At 43.8% G+C, this 19,774-nt stretch overlaps 1 protein-coding gene across 1 annotated transcript; it reads left to right on the top strand.

Moving 5' to 3' along the window:
* The first annotated feature begins 4,281 nt into the window (after positions 1-4,281).
* Positions 4,282-13,904, top strand: LOC149365557 (uncharacterized). The gene is made up of 4 exons (XM_089585994.1): positions 4,282-4,404; positions 5,531-5,786; positions 8,981-9,105; positions 13,217-13,904. Exons 2-4 carry the CDS (start codon positions 5,594-5,596, stop codon positions 13,295-13,297), a joined length of 399 nt encoding a protein of 132 aa, XP_089442120.1. The 5' UTR covers positions 4,282-4,404; positions 5,531-5,593; the 3' UTR covers positions 13,298-13,904.
* Positions 13,905-19,774: the final 5,870 nt, after the last annotated feature.

The raw sequence follows: 19,774 nt of genomic DNA, 5'->3' as shown, positions 1-19,774 counted from the left end.
TCATGAGGTCATGTGTGTTTTCTTGCTGTTTCTCGCCGATGGTCGATCAATGCCGGATTTGTACTGATAAGCCTATAGCTTTCGTCTCATTAAATAACACGACTTCTACGGGAGCTTCAGAAACTGAGAGCACTTTCTGATCAATGGCATAGTTCACAAAAATGACCGCACATCGCTCTCGTAGACTTGAATTCATAGACGTCTTTTGCATTGCCGCCATTAATATCATGGCGCTCTCATTACCACTTCATCTTGGGGACGTGTGCCAGCGATATTGACATTATTTTATTGTATTCGGTTTAATGCCTAGCTGTGTGCTTACTCTATCTGCATATCCTTCTGGTTTATTTTAATTGTTACTTCTACAATTGTTACTTCCTGCGAATTACTCCTCTATTTTTTCGAATTCTCGATGCATATTGAGACTTTATACGAACCACAGATGCAGTAAAGAACATTCAAATAAAGCAAAAGCAGGTAAATTACAAACGACTGCCTTTCCAAACACCATTCCTCGGCATGTGCCATGTCTAAGATGTGACCACTGAATAAATGTTGCCTCTAGTTCTTCCATATAATTTAAATAATACATAGAGAAAAATTTTTTATACACGTCAAGAATATACTGCTGTGAACAGTTTCGAATGCTACCATGGTGCCAAGACATGTCCCTGTGTTTCTGTCCGTGTTTTTTGCCCTGCCTGAATATGTATAACCACCAACTCGGCCAGCTTTCTGTTCTTATTATCAGCGTCCTTATTATCAGCTTATTATCAGCAGTTCATATTATCAGCAACTTGAAGTTTTACGCATTAGAAATGGAGACAGCAAGAGCAGCGCAGAGAAAAAAGAAGAGACAGAGCCAAATAAAGGCAAAACTAAGCGAACTTTTCATGGTACAATAACATTAAAAAGGTAAGAGTGTGCATGCTTTGTTTTGGACATGATTCACACGAAAATGACAACATCAACCTTCTTGAATGGAAGTGATAGTCCTAAACATACTGCGGTATAGGCCCTGACTTAGTGATGGGGAAGAAATACAATTTACAGTATTTTGTACGCTGGTTTTCAGTTTAGTTTTACCGTTCTATTCTATTCATGGACTGTGAATTACAAAAAAGCGCGTCTGTCTGTCCATACTCTGTCTACTGAAGTGTCACTTGATTCATTTGTTTAATTTTTATTTTCATGGCATTTTGAACTCTTATCTCTACCAAGCGCTCTTTTGTCTGTTTTCTGTCGCCTGTAACATCATCAAGATGACAGACACCACATTACAAGCAGACATAAAAAGACTTTTGCCAGCCACAGATAAAAAGGTACCGAATACGGCAAACTGTATTCAGACGCAGATGAGCTCGTGATCGCAAGGATAAAAAAAAAAACTATCCGCACTGGTAAATTCAGCGAACTTCGTTTGGTCATCCTGTAATGCAGATTGTTTTCTTTAGTTTGGACACATGGTATATTATGTATACCAAGCATTCGATTTAGATTAGCAAGCTTTCAAGCTGTTTTTAATCATTCGTGATGCACCGCCTAGTACTACGCTCAGTACCATCACGCACGCCTATCGCTTTGTACCGTGATTTCGGTAATATATACTACGAAGCCAAAGTCCGCACTTTGTAGCGAGAAATTTCTTGCTATTCCATAGTTTCGTATGTTATTGGCGGCTAGAGCTAAGAGTTTTAAAGAAGCGGGGCAGTTTATGCGCAAATGCCTCGAAAAAGGGGAATTTAGTGTGCACTCAGAGTGCATTGGTGCAAGGGTTTGGGCAATTTAAAAGGCTTACTGTGCTCTGTTTGGGCATTTTATACTCGCACTTGATCACAGTCTTACTACGAATGATCTACAGTAGCCGGGACCCCAAGACAATTATTATATCATAAAGCCTTTATTTTAACATGGACCCGCTATAACTTCCTTAAAATTAATCCCTTAAAGAGTGAGTTTGTGACCTTATATTACTGCCACAAAGTTCCTGTACACATATGAACCTTTAGTCATTCTGAGCAGTCATCAGATTTATACTAATAGGGAGTGTCCATTCATTATTTCAAATATACCACACACATTGCCCATTTATAAAGAAAGGTAGCTTACTGCATAAGGCTGTTAATAAATGCTAGATTGTTTTTCCATGAGAACCTTGCTCACTCTATACTTCCTACTCATTCGCAACTACGTTAACTAATGTATTTTCACACATAGAGTAATGGCTATCCGACAGATTTAACCCCAATTTAGAACTTGCAAAACTAGTCCGTTAAAATACTTACCGTCAGTTTATTCGGTTCTAATGCCTCAACACTGTTGCATGATCACCAGATTTTGTCAGTTACAAAGCTGTCAACTTCAAGCTATCGGTAATCTCCTTTAAAACCTTAAATATTGCATTTACGTCAGTGTTATTTCGCAGTGGTACTCTAGTCAATAAGAATTGAACTACAGTTGCCTCGAATCGCATTTTCTTTTTACCACTAATAGGGAGTAATGGGAAGTAAACTGCTTATTTCATGACCTTGTTGATATGGAACAATCTGGAATATATTGAACAGTGATTTCGATACATAGCAATGCAGCCGATATAACAGACAATCGTATTATTCAGCTAAATTTTCCATTTGTTGTGGGACGCTGCTCATATAGATGTATTTCTTGTGTGTGTATTCACTGAGAAGAGGTCACCTCTCAACTTTGTGCTTAGGGATCTCCTTCTCTATTATGAATTTTTCTTGTGGGAAACTATTGAATGAAACAATGAATCGAGTACATTTGGACACAAGTGCACGCGGCACCAACGACCGCGAAAAGCGTCATAAAGCGCATTTTCCTCTAGATAATGCGCTTATCTCATCCGCGTATAATTCACCGAGAAGCGTGTTGTGACATTCATCAGCTTGGCACGTGGCAGCGGATTGCTACGCCAATACGTGCGGCATGGGATTACAACGGCTCATTGTCACATGAGGGACAAGCCAATGAGATTTTTGAACGAGGCGGTAACAGCCGATACTGTCCTAGTCTAATCCGATAAATTCAGCTGAAATACCGCTTTCCGATGATTCGCTGTGTAGCGAACGTCACTGTTCTTTGTATGCACTACATACTCATTTCGGATGTCACAAATATATTCTTTTCGCCTGTTATCGTCTGCTCGGAAATGCTGCGCTTCCAGGTATCATTGACCGCTTTGTTCCTCTCAAGGCTGAAAAACAAAACAAGTCCCCTACATTTTAACTGCTATTTCTTTAGAACTCGTGGATTCAGGCAATGAAGTAAGCAGTGTATACATCCTCTTTTTGCAAGCTAAGATCAGCATCATGGCACTTTGGGCTTGTTGGTGACCTTGTGCTGATCATGTTGTTTGTCTCAGTTTCTATGTATTCGTCTTATGCTGCGCTAAAGATTGGTTGTCACTATAGACAGTATTTTATCCTCAATGTACACGCTATTCTTCAGCGTTCAATGTAGTAGAACTTAGCGGACGGTTACCAATGTACAAAAAGATATTCAGCGACCACTGTTGAGGTGGATCGAGAATAACGGTGGGTGGATAGGCTGCACCGTTGCCACTCTCTAAACACTAGTATGCCTATATTGAAAGTAGGCCGTTCTCTAGCGCACACCCTCTTATAAAAGGGTGTTTGCTTGAGAGCATCTTACTCCCTTTTTATTCCTTTTTTTTTAGAGTGTCGGGAGATGCTGCGGGAAGTCGGCTGGTGGGTGGGTGCTATGGGAGACTGGTAACGCTATCGCAGTAAAATAATACCCTGGGCGCACGCCAACGCACTCACAGTGAGGGCTGCGTATCCCCCTCAAATGACGGGCATGTTTTATTAACCCTAGGCTATCAGCAGGCTGACATGCCCCTTAAGGCGCACTCTGTTGGAGAGCAGGAATGCTTCATTCTCACTGGTAAAAAGTTGATCCCCTGATATCGAAATGGTGACGCCACTGAGGCTTATGCTACAAGAGACGCATTACTATTGCTACCCCTGCGATGTGGCGAAGCTCAGAAAAGCTTCGTCACGAAGATGTGAATAAACGAAGCCTACTGTAAATAGCTACAATAACTCAATCCATAAGACCAAAACGGTAAGCCTTTATGCATTCGCATGTATTAAAAGGAGCACTGTATAGAACGCTCACACTAGCAGCTGCGGATGTTACTTTTTGTTATCTCCCACTCGTCGCCCCACAGATAAGGAAGCCACAAACAATAGGGAAGGGATAAAATTGATAAACCATGCATTATCTGTGCACGGACGTGTGGGGCGTTGTTCTGAATGTCATGAATTCTACACGGGCCTCCATTTTCGTTTCTCTTACGTGCCGCAAGCGAGCATAGTTGACAGAAGCGAGTACTGTTTGAATACACTGAAGATTCGGCTGAATGTAAGTACGCCTCTTGAAAACGTCGCTAATGCGTTCCCTGCATTCTGATTACAACGCTATTGTTGCCGTATTACAAGACCGCGAGGAGGAGGGGTATAGTTATAAAGGCCGGAAATACGAAGCATACTTGAAAGGAAGATCGTTCGAACCCGCTTAATAAGAACATCCGGTTTGTTCGAATTCCCGCTTTAGTTTAGCAGATATCAAACATGTTAAAAAGGCTCCCCTTAATTCGAATTTATCATAACGCAAACAAATTTACGCTCTTGTTCGAGTTATCCCTATCGAGAGACGTCTGTACTTCCATTTACATTCTGTTTCTTATTTAACGCTCTACTAAGTCAGTCACGTCATTCCAGACGAGTTCTCTGTGCCAAGGATTTTGAAACGTCTCGGCATTCAGCCCTTTCCTAGGAAAGGAATATAGTATCGTATGACAGGAAATTGGCGAACGCTGCCTTTTCCATTATAGGCGTAGCAACAAAGTCCAGCTTGGCGCAACCGAAGCCGGGTAGATGGCGAGATAATGAAACCCCTTAACATTTGAACAAGGATCTTTTAAGAGGTTGTTACGAATGAAGACACAGATAAGGCTTCTCTTAACGCTGTTTGGTGCGGCACAAACGCGACGCATATATGGACAGCCAAGAGAAATAAAAGGCCTGGGATTCGAACCCTGGATGAGGAAGAGTTTTGCTTTAACAACACAGCTTGTGTTGAAAACTGTATAGTTTTCTTTTGTAGCCGTATGGCTACGCTTGGGTGGATGCTAATGAGTAATGGCTGCCTTATTAGAAATCTACTCCACCTTGGGGGATCCCCCTAAACATTGCCCCAACACCGTTCCCCCCTCTAGTTGCACATAAATTTTCTCTCGTCCTACCATATGCTAGCCGTCTCGGTAAACTCAGTTGGGACAGCGGCTGAACCGATGAGGTGGTGGTCTCTCTGGTTCGAACCAAAGACCGGAGAGACTTTTTCTTCACTACAAAACTTCTGTGTAAGTTCTGTAGCTTTCCTTCGTACTGTTATGGCTGCGCTTGGGTAAATGCTAATGAGTAGCTAATCGCTTATCGAAATGTAGACCACTTACTCTAAGACGCTTTGCACCGATGTTTCGTTTCAGCCGCAGTGCAGCTGAAGACCGCCATATTCGACCACTTCCTCGTTGCTTGAGCAAGATCGCAACATGACACGGCTAGCAAGGTTCGCGCTAGCAGTAACGCTCACAGTGGTGTTCGTTGCCCACAATGCGTGCGGTGCAAAGCTGCCGGAGGCAGCCAGCACAGAGCGAAGCACTGAGTCCCGACCAAAGCTAGCTGCTTCGAACGGTTTGATGGAGATATGGGATGACGGCTTTGAAATCAAGACCCAGGAAGTCGGTAAGCAAACACACAAACATATACAGGGTGTTTCACCTAAGACTTTCTGCAATTTTTAAAAATAAGCTATTTGAATTAGATGCGCGCTTTTTCTGGCATAGCATTGTCAGTGGTGTAGTACATCATAATGCAGCTAATACGTGCTAACTAGCAGGCTTGTTAACCAATATTTAATAGTTAACTTTTAAACTATTACCGTTGGGTTCCTTAATTATTGAGAGGCATGTAGCCCACCGTAAGTAATGTACATATATGTTTTTAGAATTTCGAGAACGCAATTATCCTCGGCGCTGTGGCCCAACAAATTTTGGCTATTTCGACGAGTTAGGTTCACTGGAGAGGTTGCTTTGCCTGCAAGCTTCTCAAACCGCATGTATTTTGGCGCGATGTAGGCGAAATTTGTTGGGCCACAGCGCCGAGGATAATCGCGTTCTCGAAATTCTAAAAACGGATATGGACATTACTTACGGTGGGCTGCATGCCTCTCAATAATTAAGGAGCCCAACGGTAATAGTTTAAAAGTTAACTATTAAATATTGGTTAACAAGCCTGCTAGTTACCATGTATTAGTTGAATTATGATGCACTACACCACTGACAATGCTATGACAGAAAAAGCGCGCATCTAATTCAAATAGCTTATTTTTAAAAATTGCAGAAAGTCTTAGATGAAACATGTCATTACGCTGCCGAATTGTGAAGTATGGGTTCGATACACAGGGAGAGACGTGCCTCAAAGCTTGAGAGTATTCGCGACTACGGATCATTCCTCGCCAATTAGTGGCCTGCGCGGCAAACCGCCGGTTCAATTCCGGCATAGTGACGCGCTGTAGTTTTCTGTTACACGTGTGCGGTAAAACAGCACCTCTGTTCTCGACTCCTCGTGATGCTGTCGCGTGATGGACAAAAAAATGAAAAAAAACGAACGTGGAAAGCCGTTTTCTGTGTTCCGTTTTTTGTATCCTATCTCTAACACGTCCGCACAACATAATTTTGCCATTTTGCCCCAGGCAAAAATAAGATGCGGCCAGAGGAGTCAAGGTGTGTTGTTTGGCGAATCGGCCAGAGGAGTGTTATAGATGGAAAACACAAGCTGTGACAAAAAAAAAAAGGCACCGTGACTGTGGTCGTTTGTTGTAATCATTTCACTCAAGAACGACTTCTTTGCCACTAATCACCAGCCTATGTTGAAATGAAGGATTTTCTGTCGCATGATCGTGCTCTCATAAATGTTTCGTTTTTAACACCCGCCATCATTGACAACTGACTTGTCCTAAAAACTTTTGATACTTAAGAGCACATAAAATCTTGACAGTATTTTCGCTAATTCACTGAAATTGAAGAAAACAGCGTAAATTGCGACAGCTGAATTTCCGCACTCAAAGACAAAAAGCCTGAGAAACAGCAGACACGCCGATAAGTGTTGGGTTCAGTTGAAACTGCAAAGTAGCCGTGGGATTGACCCAGTGTGCGCTTATTCTGCCGCTAGTTGCTCTACCGTAGCGACACTTAGGTATTAATTAAGCTCGACAATTTTATGTATACCTTTCTGACCTGGCAGATCTACATCGCCATGCACGCATTCATCCACGATAGCCATCAACTGCTTCTATGACCATCTGGACGCGTTACGGGGGTTGGCGGATCGGGTCAGTATAGTTAGATATGATAATCACACAGAAAGTACCCGAACATTCAGTCCATAAAATTTCAAAGATCAGAATCCTGAAGGAATTTTGTTGATCCTGGAGTATTCCTCAAAAAGTTTGTTTTTTAAGGAAAATATTAGGGCTCAATTAGCCAGGAAAATACTCTAGACGGACTGTTAACACGTGCAACGTTTTTCTTTAATTTTTGAGTAGAACAGTGCATTCGTAAAGAAGAAAATCCGATAGCATCTGGAAGTCGGCCCACCCACCAAATATTCCAAAGGACCCCCCAAAATATGGAAGTAGGCTCACCACAGAAGGATTCAGATGGATTAGTAGATGGATTAGGATGGTTCATATTGGAAGGTACAACGCAAAAGAGAAGCAAGACGTACAGAAAGAGGACGCCGAGACAACGCTTGTCTGTGTCCTTTTTCTGGACGCCTTGCGTCATCTTTTGCGCTGTACCTTCCGATATGAACCGCTACCAACTTGTCCAACTCTCCATCCGTTTTCATTAGGACGCGTTACGGGGGTTGGCGGATCGGGTCAGTATAGTTAGATATGATAATCACACAGAAAGTACCCGAACATTCAGTCCATACAATTTCAAATTTGGTGGTCCTGGTGACGTCACGGCCCTCTAGACCAGTCAGGGAACTTTCTTACTAAGAATCAAGGCGGGTTTTCAAACACGATACCTAAATGCTCTCGCATTAAAATGCACAAAAAGTTTTAGTCTTAAATTTATGCAGCGTTGAGACCACCCTCGAATACTTATTCCAAGTTCTTCGGAATAAGGTGGCGAGCGATTGAGCTAAGGCTCTTTCAGGAGGCATACACCACGCTCGCCGTGGCCCTGTGACGTCATAATAAATCAGATTCCGAAAATTTTCAAACCGGTCCACCTTCCCTCGTACAGTTAACGCTGAACTAAAGCACCGTATCTGCGCTCCGTATCTGGGGTCGAGCCCATATTGCACGTTCTCTCACATTATGAACGGCAGTTTTCCAATATCCCTCAAAAGAAAAGTATACAACAGCTGTATCTTACCAGTACTCACCTATGGGGCAGAAACGCGGAGGCTAACAAAGAGGATTCAGCTTAAGTTAAGGACAACGCAACGAGCCATGGAAAGAAAAATGATAGGTGTAACGTTAAGAGATCGGAAGCGGGCGGAGTGGGTCAGAGAACAAACGCGGGTTAATGACATCATAGTTGAAATCAAGAGGAGGAAATGGGCTTGGGCAGGGCGTGTAATGCGAAGTCAAGATAACTCCTGGTCCTTAAGGGTAACGGAGGGGATTCCAAGAGAAGGCAAGCGTAGCAGGGGGCGGCAGAAAGTTCGGTGGGCGGATGAGATTATGAAATTTGCGGGAATACGGTGGCCGTAACTGGTGAAGGACAGGGTTAATTGGAGAGACATGAGAGAGGCCTTTTTTGCCCTGCAGTGGGCGTAATCAGGCTGATGGTGATGATGATGATAATGACCTGCGCTGTAAGGGAGCTGAATGACTTACCATCCGCTGCTGTTATAATTCGCAGTCACCGATGGAGCCACCGTCCTCGCCGGGTGGCTTATTGCAGTCATCATCATTGTGCCCCTGCTTGGAGTGGTCTGCATCATCGCCCTCTGCGTCTGCATCTGCAGGACGTGCGCGAAACCACAGGTATTGTCTCCATAGTCTATACCGGAAGTCACTCGCGTCCTAGTATCGCTTACTGGGCGGCGTTGCCAAAAAGACATCTAGATAGCGGAGTACAGCTCTCCAGTTGTATGCTAGTACCAGGGCAGCATCAACCAGACTGTCGTTTAGCACAAGAACTGCTGAGCTAAAGACCTGCAAGAAGACGATGCTCCAGTGCGCAAGTCCTGGTTCATCTCTGTCTTTGTCGGGGTAGAAAAGCTATGTATGTAGTAACGCTTATATATGTATATATATATATATATATATATATATATATATATATATATATATATATATATATATATATATATATATATATATATATATATATATACCAGGTGTCCCAGCTAAATGTAACCAAGCTTTTAAAAAACCCGGGGTGTCCTAGCCGTCTCAAACCAAATGAGGGTTGTTTAGAGTCGCGTGACATAGTCTGCAGTATTTTTGTCGTTCTTCAAGGTTGACTAATCAGTTAAGCTTAATTAACAAACTTCTTAATTTTGACTTGAGGAACAAAGTGTCAATGGAAAAGTTGTAGATCGCTTTGAGAAACAGCTTACTGAGACATTTGCAGCAAAGTAATATTTACGTAAAGTAGTTTTTTTACCGGCCTTTAACCATAACCCGCACAATAAGAAAAAGCTTTCACATGACAACTGTGCCACTTCAACGTCCCAAGACGCGCCTTAAAGAATAAAATCCATTCTTTCTGAAGTCTTCTCCTCGATGAGACTTTGGGTGCACATTGGGACAGAGAAGTGAGCGAGCAGCTGGTCACGTGACAACTTTCTCTTAAGGCCAATAAATGAAGCTACGTAAATCGTAACTTGACGGAAACCGCACTACTAGCGGTTTTTCGAGGTAGCCTAAAACTTTTGCATTGACACTTTCGTCCTCAAGTTAATAATTAAAAAGTTTGCTAATTAAACTTAACTAATTCATTAACTTTGAAGAGCGAAAAAAATACTCAAGACTAGGCCACGCGACTATGAACAACCCTGAGGTGGTTTCACTCGATTATATATATTGTAAGGAAGAGAGTTGGCGCTAGCTGCTGGGGCATCGAACTCCAACTATATATATATATATATATATATATATATATATATATATATATATATATATATATCTTCTGGACGAAATAGCCTTCTGCATCACTATATTTGAAAGAGGGCATTTTTTTGTTTCATTTCTCCAGACAATTTTGATTCATTCACCTATGCTAGGCGCAGCTAGCGGTCAAGGAGGCAGTGCGGATAAAAAGAAAGGAACAAGAGGGAAGTCGCTTTTTTTCTGTTATAGAATCAGAAAAGTGGTCCTTAGGCTGTTTTCTTTGCTGATTTAGAGAGAGCACAGAAACAAAGTAAACGCACTAAAATGGGCAGCACAAAGAACACTTTAGAAACGAAAGAATGCTGGCGCTCTCAGGGCAGGTCTGTAGTTCGGTAGGTCATGGCTCAGCGTCCCATGAACGGCCGCAGTGGAGGAGATTAAAGGGGCTCTGAACCTTCCGAGGAGGGCGCATAAACTCGCTCAGTAACTGCACTGGGTTGTGATCAACACCTGAGCCAAATAACTGAGATCACTACGGCGACCCGCATAAAAGCAATGCGAAAGCAGAACGTCCACGTACTATATCGACGTCCCTCGCTGTTCAGACATTCATGTATTACATCGACGTTCATGGATATTTTGACGTCTAAGTGTATTTTTCGCGTTTTTTCGTATTTAATCAACTCCTTCCACCACATCAACCAGATTTTTCCCACAGCAACATTTTATCACACACTAACACAACCACACTTTCACACATTTGTCTTAAGAGAACAACGTGATCGTGCGAACAAAATTTGCGGACATGTTTTGCGGAAAATTTTTGCTAACGCGCCATAGCCATAGAATGCTTTCACATTAATAATATACTTCTACACCCAGCAGAGAACCCACAATCACGCGCGGAAGTTGGCAAGCCCTTCTCGGCGACTTTTTCATGCTCGCACCCTCCTCCATCGCTCACTCCTACGTTTACAAGTCGAGAGATGGCTATTGGCTATATTCTTTCACACGTCACCCAGCTACCATGACCGCGCCCAATAAGGAGCGTAGCTTCGGCGGGTCAAGAAGCTCTGTCCGAGGAGATGGGACGAGTGTAGGAGCGCCGGCCTTCAAGTGTACAAAAAGTGACGAAAGGAAAAAGAAATGCGCGAAGACGCTGAAATTTAAATTTAGGCTGCAGATAACTCAGCTTCGACAAAGCGCATTAAAAAATTCTTGCTTGACGATATTAGTTAAGCAGCGGGCTTTAACATCCCAGGCATACCGCAACTTTATTAGAGCCCATTTCAGAGTCCCTTTAAGCACATACTCACAGAGCGCAAGCTATTTGCAACGTTACCTGCATGGCTGCTCTGCTCACGTGACAATAGCCGCTGCTAGTCTGCCTGCTACCCACAGCACTTTGATCTTACCACTGCATCAGTTGCGAAACAACCCATAGATATGATTGAAACAGCGCAAGGCCGAAGGCCAAAAAAAGAGAGCAGAGGAAAGGAGGAAAAGGACAACACAGCGCTGACACTGATGAAGCACAGACACTGATGCAGCACTTACATGTGTAAGTGCTGCATCAGTGTCTTTATCACAAAAAGAACTTCACTTCTTGAATCGCACTTCTTAGTTTGTGTTTGCTTGCAGGGATCCTGGTGCATGAATTGCTCTATGCGTTGTTTTCTATTTTGGTGCCTGAATGTATTTATACGCGCAGCGTGCCAAATAAATGTCAGTTGCTAGTTCAGCGCTGTGTTGTCCTTTTCCTCCTTTCCTCTGCTCTCTTTTTTTGGCCTTCGGCCTTGCGCTGTTTCAATCATATCATGTACAACCAACCCGCCCATCAGCTCGTGCTTTCAACCCATAGATGGTGGTGAAAATTTTAATTTAGAAAGCGTGACTTGCAGGCTATTAAAAGGGTCCATGTGTTAAGGAAACGCCGTCAAATTGGAGCAAAATTTGGAGTGGAGAGATTGTCGCGAGGTCCGTTGTCAAAGTTGTTAACTGTGTCCATAACAAAGTTTGAGATTTACGATAAGCGCCCAGCCACTCGGCAAAAAATTCGGTGAAAAAGATGCATTAAATAAATGATAGATTTAAGAGCTCGACTGGTAAGAAGCAAACGCTGTCCTGATATTGCTAAAAAATGAGAGAACTGTGCACCCAGCGGAACATCGGTATGCTAATGATGATAGCATTTTGCACAGACGGCATATAACATCAATATAAGGGGGGCCAATAAAGCCTGATGGAGCTTTTCAAGAGATGCACATCAACCAAGAATTCTTAAGGAGATTCAGTCGCAAAAGATAAAAGAAGACAAAAAAACAAGGCTGACTACATTTAGGTATAGTGGGTGAGAAAGGAAGAGCCTGTCGGTGTTAGTGCTGGCGCCTCATTATAATAAAACAAATAATCACCAATCAAGAATACATGTATGCTACTTTTACAGTTAGTGTTCAGAGAGAGCGAGCACCGAAAAGTAAGAACAGAATTTATAAAATTCAGCATTACGGGGTTATGGTGTCTGGGGCTTAATGTCCAAAAGCGACTAAGTCTATGAGGTATGGGCTATTGGAGATCTCCGGATAATTTCGACCCCTTGGAGTATTATGACGTTCACTGATAGTGCACAGAGCACACGGGTCTCATAACAAATGACATACATCGAAAATACGACCACCACAGCTGAGATCCAACCCGTGTACTCGGGCTCACCAGCCGAACGCGCTAACGACTGAGCCATCGCGGCGGCAAAGTTCACCAAACGGTGAGGTCAGAGATTAAAACCATCATTAATCATGAACGTCTTCAAATGATTAAACGCGTGTGTTTCTGCAAACGAAGGAAGTTGGGTGCGAACTACGAAAAGGGCGGTAAAAAATAAAAAATCAGAATTTTAAAGTATTTTAGTTTTATTTACAATTGTGAACCCTGTGCTGCTTGTGCGTTCTTAAACTTCTGGTTTACGTTAGCAAGGCACCCATTATATGTTTTCTTACTATAAGCCACTAACGATTTTCTCCCGTGCCCATTGAACCTGCAGGTGACCACGACGTACGTCATCCAGGGAGGACCTCCGCCCTATCCAGGCAACAGTAGTGGGGAAATGGAGTACCCAAAATAACAACTCACGCCTATACAACGCAGACTATTGGAAACCTACCCTACATGGCATTCTATAAAATCCTATAACAGCAATTAGAACATTACAATCACCTCGCGTTGGATACCTGGTCATGCTGGGATCGAGGAAAATGAGTTGGTTCATCACTGGGTCTGCGAAATCAACGTCCGGGCTCCTTCGATCCACTTGCCAAATCCGACGTCGGTGGAAGACGCCTCAGCATACAAAGAATGGATAGCTGAAAAATGCCATAACACCAGGGAAAATCGCATAAATTTTTCTCAACCTTACCCAGCACTGTACACGGAACAAGTGCACGTCCTTGGCATAGTTAAAGCTAACGCTCTCCTCACCCCGGCAGTGCCCTACATCTTCGAATGGCATGGTGCAGCTCACTGCCCCAACTGTCCAGAGATCAAAGCAGACAAAGAACACACTCTCTATTCATGTAACACTGCCATTACCTCTCCCTATTTCCCTTACCCCCCACCTCCCTCCTGGAGTGCTTGGCTTCGCTCGGGCTGGGCAGATTATCAGCCGGCCTTGGCGAAGCAAGCACTCTTCACTGGACCTTAGTGCTGACCTTGAATAAAGTTTTTTGCTCGTCCTCCTCGACAATGTACCGCTTCAGGAGCTTCACGAGGCGGGCATCTGTGCGCAGGTTCTACAAGTGTTTGCGTTATTTTCATCACATAACTAAGTTTTACTTAACGCCACGTCGTTATGAATACAACATACATGCAGGGTCTTCCATAGATATTAGAAACACGCCTTGAAAAATATGATCGCCTTAAACTGATTGCCTATTATAGCTACGAGTTTTCTCCAAGTATCACTCTTGAAAACAATGCTTCCTCAGTGGACTAAAAAGGAGACACTTCAGCTCCGCCTGAAGGGTTTGGCGAGATAGCGTAATGGTTTGGTTTGGTTTATGAGGTTTAACGTCCCAAAGCGACTGAGGCTATGAGAGACGCCGTAGTGAAGGGCTCCGGAAATTTCGACCACCTGGGGTTCTTTAACGTGCACTGACATCGCACAGTACACGGGCCTCTAGAATTTCTCCTCCAAAGAAATTCCAGCTGCCGCGGCCGGGATCGAACCCGCGTCTTTCGGGTCAGCAGCCGAGCACCATAACCGCTGAGCCACCGCGGCGGCAGATAGCGTAATGGGTTAATTCTCATATATGCATAAGGGCATTTTCTACTTTACTTTTTTACATCCCTGCGAGTCTCCATAGCCCTCTTAGCGCAGTGGTGCAGCGGGTAAGCGATGCGCCACTGCCCTGCTTTGGCAGGTGCTCCCAACGGTGAGCCCTGTGCGACCCTCGTTGCTCTTCTCTTGCGACCAATCATTAACTGCCACCTGCCACAGTGGACATGCTCACTATCCGGTGGGCAGGTTGTGATGACGCCGCAAGGTCACGTGACCTAGGTTGCCCACCTGCCTCCTAGGTTGCCCTTTGGAGACCACCTGCCATCTCTCCCGAAGGTTATGTTGCACACCCGGCGATACCCGGCTTTACCTGGCAGAGTGAAGCGATCGCTCCAAAAATTTTCGACACTTCGGGAGCGCCGATGGAGACAGGTGAAGGGAGGACATTAAGCTTACCTAACACCCCACCGCTGCATCTTGTAAAAGGTATTCTCGGAGAGTACTACCAAAGCGCAATTTATAAAAAAAGAAAAAGCTGCAGGAGATGCGACTTCACTGTACATGAGACATCATGCCCATGAAAAATACACTTTTGATGTGCCTCTTGTATCCACACAACAACCGGTTGTAAACCAAGTTTCAGCTTTATAGCGATGAAGCAGGAAGGAATTCGCACGAAATATTTCGATAAACTACCTTTGACAGATATCATCAGGACACACAAAAGGCAATTGAAGCTGATAGCTGTGTTATTAACGGATTGCTCGAGGTCACACTTCTGGCGAAGGTTGTGTCGTGAAGTGATTATGTGGACATGATACCTACATGCCTCTATAGCTTTTCGTGCGCCCTGGGAGTCTTGTCCCCAAGAGTGCATCTAACAAGAGCACTACGCAAGTAAATACAATCCGACTACGTTATTTTGTGGGTTGAAATTATTATTTCTCGCAGTTCCTTCATGATCGAATTGCTTGTTGCGCCCAAAATCTTAGACTTTGCTTTCTAAGTGTCTCTTAGTTGATGAACTGCCTCTACAGCGCGTTGTGTCCGAAATCAAAACTAGTTGATCCTATTGCCAAAATGTATTATAGATGTTTTCAGCAACCTCTATTTCGGCTGCAGCTTGGTGAAGATTGCTAGCATGGAAATATTGTTCGTGCGCTTCAGTCGGTTTGAGACTAAATACAATTCGCTCAATGTGGCTTCTGCCGATAGAGAAATTGGAAGAACCTCGTTTAAAGTTTTCATCCACATTTTGAAATTTCATGCTTCAGTTGTCGCTGGGGCCTACGACAAACGGTGTGGGTGAGCGCGGATTTTGACTTCTATATTTCATATCTCGGTGTTAAACGTCAAGCAACTTTCCGACCAGCACATTTATTGGACACCCCAGTGCAGTCGTGTTGTAAGACGTCGTTGAGTTCAACGCAGGCTGCAAAATAAGATTTTACAGCTCACAATTTAAAACAGTTTCTGCACGGCTGCTCAACGGCCGGTTTAGGTGCAGACCAGTATATATTGTGGTTACCAAGAAGGACAGGGCCACTAACCAATTAATGCAGACAAGAAATCTGCGGATATGAATGCGGATCCCAAGCAGCCAACGTGCAGTGAAGAAAAAAAAACCACCGCTGACTATTTAAAACCTGGGTTAAGGCAAAATACGGCAGCTGATTAACGGCACTGTATGTGCGGCATATACTCAAAAGAGAGAGGTTGGGCGTTGAAGTAACCGACCGTTATCTGTGGATGGAAAGATAAGGAAGGAAGGTGGCCAGAGGTTTGTCAAAAGGGAAGGTGGCCAGCCATCCACGAAGGAAACACCACCGGTAAGGTTCATTATTTAGTTTACTGGAAGAAAATCGCCACAACTGGCACAGGACAGGGTTAATTGGAGATGACGTAGTCACTCTGATGATAATGACGATGATGGTTTATACGAAAGCAATATTTCCTTCCTACCATATAGTATGGCAGTCGCCCTACCATAAGCTTGCTGTCCCGGTTAGCTCAATTGGTAGAGCCACTGCTCCGGTGAAGCGGTGGTCCTTGGTTCGAATCCCGGACCAGGACGAATTTTTCTTGAACTACGAAGTTTCTGAGAAAGCTGGTAGCTTTCCTTTGTAGCCGTATGGCTGCACTCGGGTGGACGTCAGTGAGCAATTACTCCCGTATTACAAATCTACTCCACCTTGGGGGATTCCCTAAACATTTCACCTGGTTAGATCATTCCTATGAACATGCTCATAAGAGTATCTGACAATATTTCACAGTCGCGGCGCAATAAAAGTAATGTCCAATAAAGCTACACCTCCTCGACACGTAAGAGCTTTGGGGCACGGGGTACCCTTTGGCAGCACTTTGCTTCGTTTGCCCAACTCGACATTTACGAGCAACTTGCTTATCTTGCAGGTCTGCAGCCTTGCGCTGAAAGCTATCTTCATGCGATGCGATGTAACACCTTTGAGAGGGGAGTAAAGAGGGAGGGAGAGAGATTTTAATGATTAAAGGAGAGGTCTGCCTGGTTATTAGCCTAGCATACTACTCCAAGCGGTCACAGCAAAGTAACCATCAGCATCACTTTGTCCAATGCAGGCCGGCGACCTTTACTTTTCTACCACAGAATCATTTAACCGCCAAGTTAATTCCCGAATAACGCACTCAAATTTTGGGCGATTTTTGTCGAAAATGATGTTGTCAGGCTTAAAACACGCGCTATAGGAGGGCAACGCTTTTCATGGACAATTATCGCCCTCGACCTTCGAAATTTGCAACCAACACAACTGCCGACCATAACTCGTCTTTTGCGGAGGGAGCAGCCCAACATAGGGCCAGGCAAGTATCTCGTCATTGGTGTTTTTGGCACAATCTTCCATGACGTGTACAGCAAGAGCTGGAGGTTAAATGGTTAAAAGAGACACCGATGAGAATTTCGTGGAATCATTGTGTTCAGTAAACACTGATGCGTTGGCTCTTTATTGGCAGTTAACTTTTTTAGCGGCATTAAAAAGTCGATTATGACCACGAAAATTCAATTTAAATGCTTTCCAGCCACCGGATACAAACTAGTGGCGTCTACACCGAAATCTGGTTGCCGCAATTTTGAAGTAAGCGGCGGTAAAGTGTAGTTACTGGGATCTGCACGCAAGCATTAATGTCGACGCAAGTTTACTTTGCGGAATAGGTCGGTGATAGCGACGTCTGTATTTCGTTTTCTTGACTTTTGTAGCGTATGAAAGCTCCCTTCTTAATGAGAGTTGTCTCTCTGGGGCAAGAACATGGTGCCCCATTGATTCAGCTAAACTTGAATTTGTCCTAAAAGGTTTTTTTAGCAGCCTTGGCATGCAAGTCACCAGTTCAAGGGAGCTGGGTTCCTCTTGTCAACTTCCAGGAGCTAAACTAATGAGAAAAACAGAAATAATTCTCAAACCATTTGGAGTCGCCAAGCCTTAATACTTGCACCACGTTTCGCACGGACTGAGCAAGGCCTCTGTGAGCACTGTGTTTTTGTTGACTGCAATAGCCCGAATAAAGTAGAAAAAGCGACTACGGTTAAGCAAGAAGATTTTAGCAATGACGGCCTCGCGATACATGCACTGTCGAACACGTCTCTTACATCACGCTGAGCAATGCAGCAGTGGTGTACTACATGAAACACGAATACGCCTATATGGAAGTAGAAAGAGAATAAACTGTCCTCTAGCACTCTTCCTTTATAAAACAGACTGCGCTTGAGAACAGCCAACTCACTTTTTACTCTTTTTTTTCAAAACACTGTACTTTTCATCTGTGACGAAGATACACATTTATCCGACAGATCGTTGCATAAAGGGGCGTCTCAAGGAGCATAGAAATTGCACAAAAGGCATGAGTGCCTTATCTATCTCGATGCTCTCCAGAGTGTGGTTAAACCCTAGAGCTTCACAGCACCAGGGTTTTTCCTGCACACGTATAGCGAGTAGTACGTGACGTTCTACAGGCTTTCCCCATCGCAGACAAGCATTTGTATCTTCGAGCGGTACTGGAATAGTGTTTCTGAATCATCTAACAATCAAATGATTTCTTTTACGACAGAGCAGCTTCATCTTTTCTCTTTCTATGACTGGTTTTGATTCCGTGATGTTGGAGCTAGGGGATGTGACGTGCCTGTCATCACTTGAATAGAGTTGGCAGTTTTGGGTTATGGTCAGTTGCATGTATGTATGGCTGCACACGCTATGGTTATTGTGGTACCGTTAAGCAGCTGGCACACACAAGCACGTGTCTAGCGTATTCATGGAACATCCTAGCAAATCTTTACTCATCTGGTTTTAATGTAATAGTTTTAACTGAGACATGGCTGAATTCAACTATAGATTCAACGCAGAAATTTTTCCCTCCCACACAGACTCAAATTTTTGGTGCCGACCGCGAAAGATGTGGAGTGGCGCTCTCAATGCTACTCACATTGATATAGACTGATACCGAAGAACCATTTCTAGTTCTTTATAAATCTTTTTCATATGCTGTAGAGCTGCTCATCTCCATATAATCCTAGGCGCGTGCTATCGCCTACCTGATTCCGACAGCTCGTTCATACCCCCATTTCGTGACGCACTACACTCTGTGAAACATCTACATCCGCATGCCCCTATCGTTATATTCGGTGATTTGGTCTGGCCCCGCCTTCGCCACATCGGAGGACAATACTGAAAGGAATTTTGTGAGCTCACACATAACATTCGGGCTATCTGAGATCGTAAACTCAGCAACTAGCCATTCTCGTCGTTTAGCTACAAACTAGATCTTTACAACCCACCCTGATAGAATTCCTTCGCTTTCGTACCTTGACGTAATCAGCGATAATAATCCATGACACATTTCAATGAACCGGCCGCTAAAATTCGAAAAGTCCGTCAAAAAAACAGACGGGCTAAAAGCTGCTGAACCGAATGTCTAGCGATAGCTCCGGTGATAAGACACAACGCTGGTTTCAATGTTGTATTATTACTTTGCCCGGCCTGGAGCTCTGACTGTGGGTGACCACGTGTTGCATCGAAGACAGTACTTGGTACTTTGGCCACAGAAGCCCTTGCGTCATAAAAATTCGTTATTTAAATACTGGCAACAAAACCTTGCGTCATAAAATTCGTCATTTAAATACTGGCAATGAAACCTTACGTCATAAAAATTCGTCATTCAAATACTGGCAACGACACATACTGGCAACGCGGCTGCGGCTGCCAGGCGGATTGCGCGAAGCTGTTCAACAGGGCTCTCGCTTCGCAGCAGGGCCCTCCAGGCATCTCTATCCTTGATATTAAGGCGAAAGCCTTTAATGGCTCA

The sequence above is a fragment of the Amblyomma mixtum genome, chromosome 1 (genome assembly GCF_055824585.1).
Source record: "Amblyomma mixtum isolate Tamu chromosome 1, ASM5582458v1, whole genome shotgun sequence".
Lineage (NCBI taxonomy): Eukaryota > Metazoa > Arthropoda > Arachnida > Ixodida > Ixodidae > Amblyomma > Amblyomma mixtum.
The sequence above is the reverse complement of the archived record's forward strand: the minus strand, read 5'-3'. Positions and strand labels throughout refer to the sequence as shown.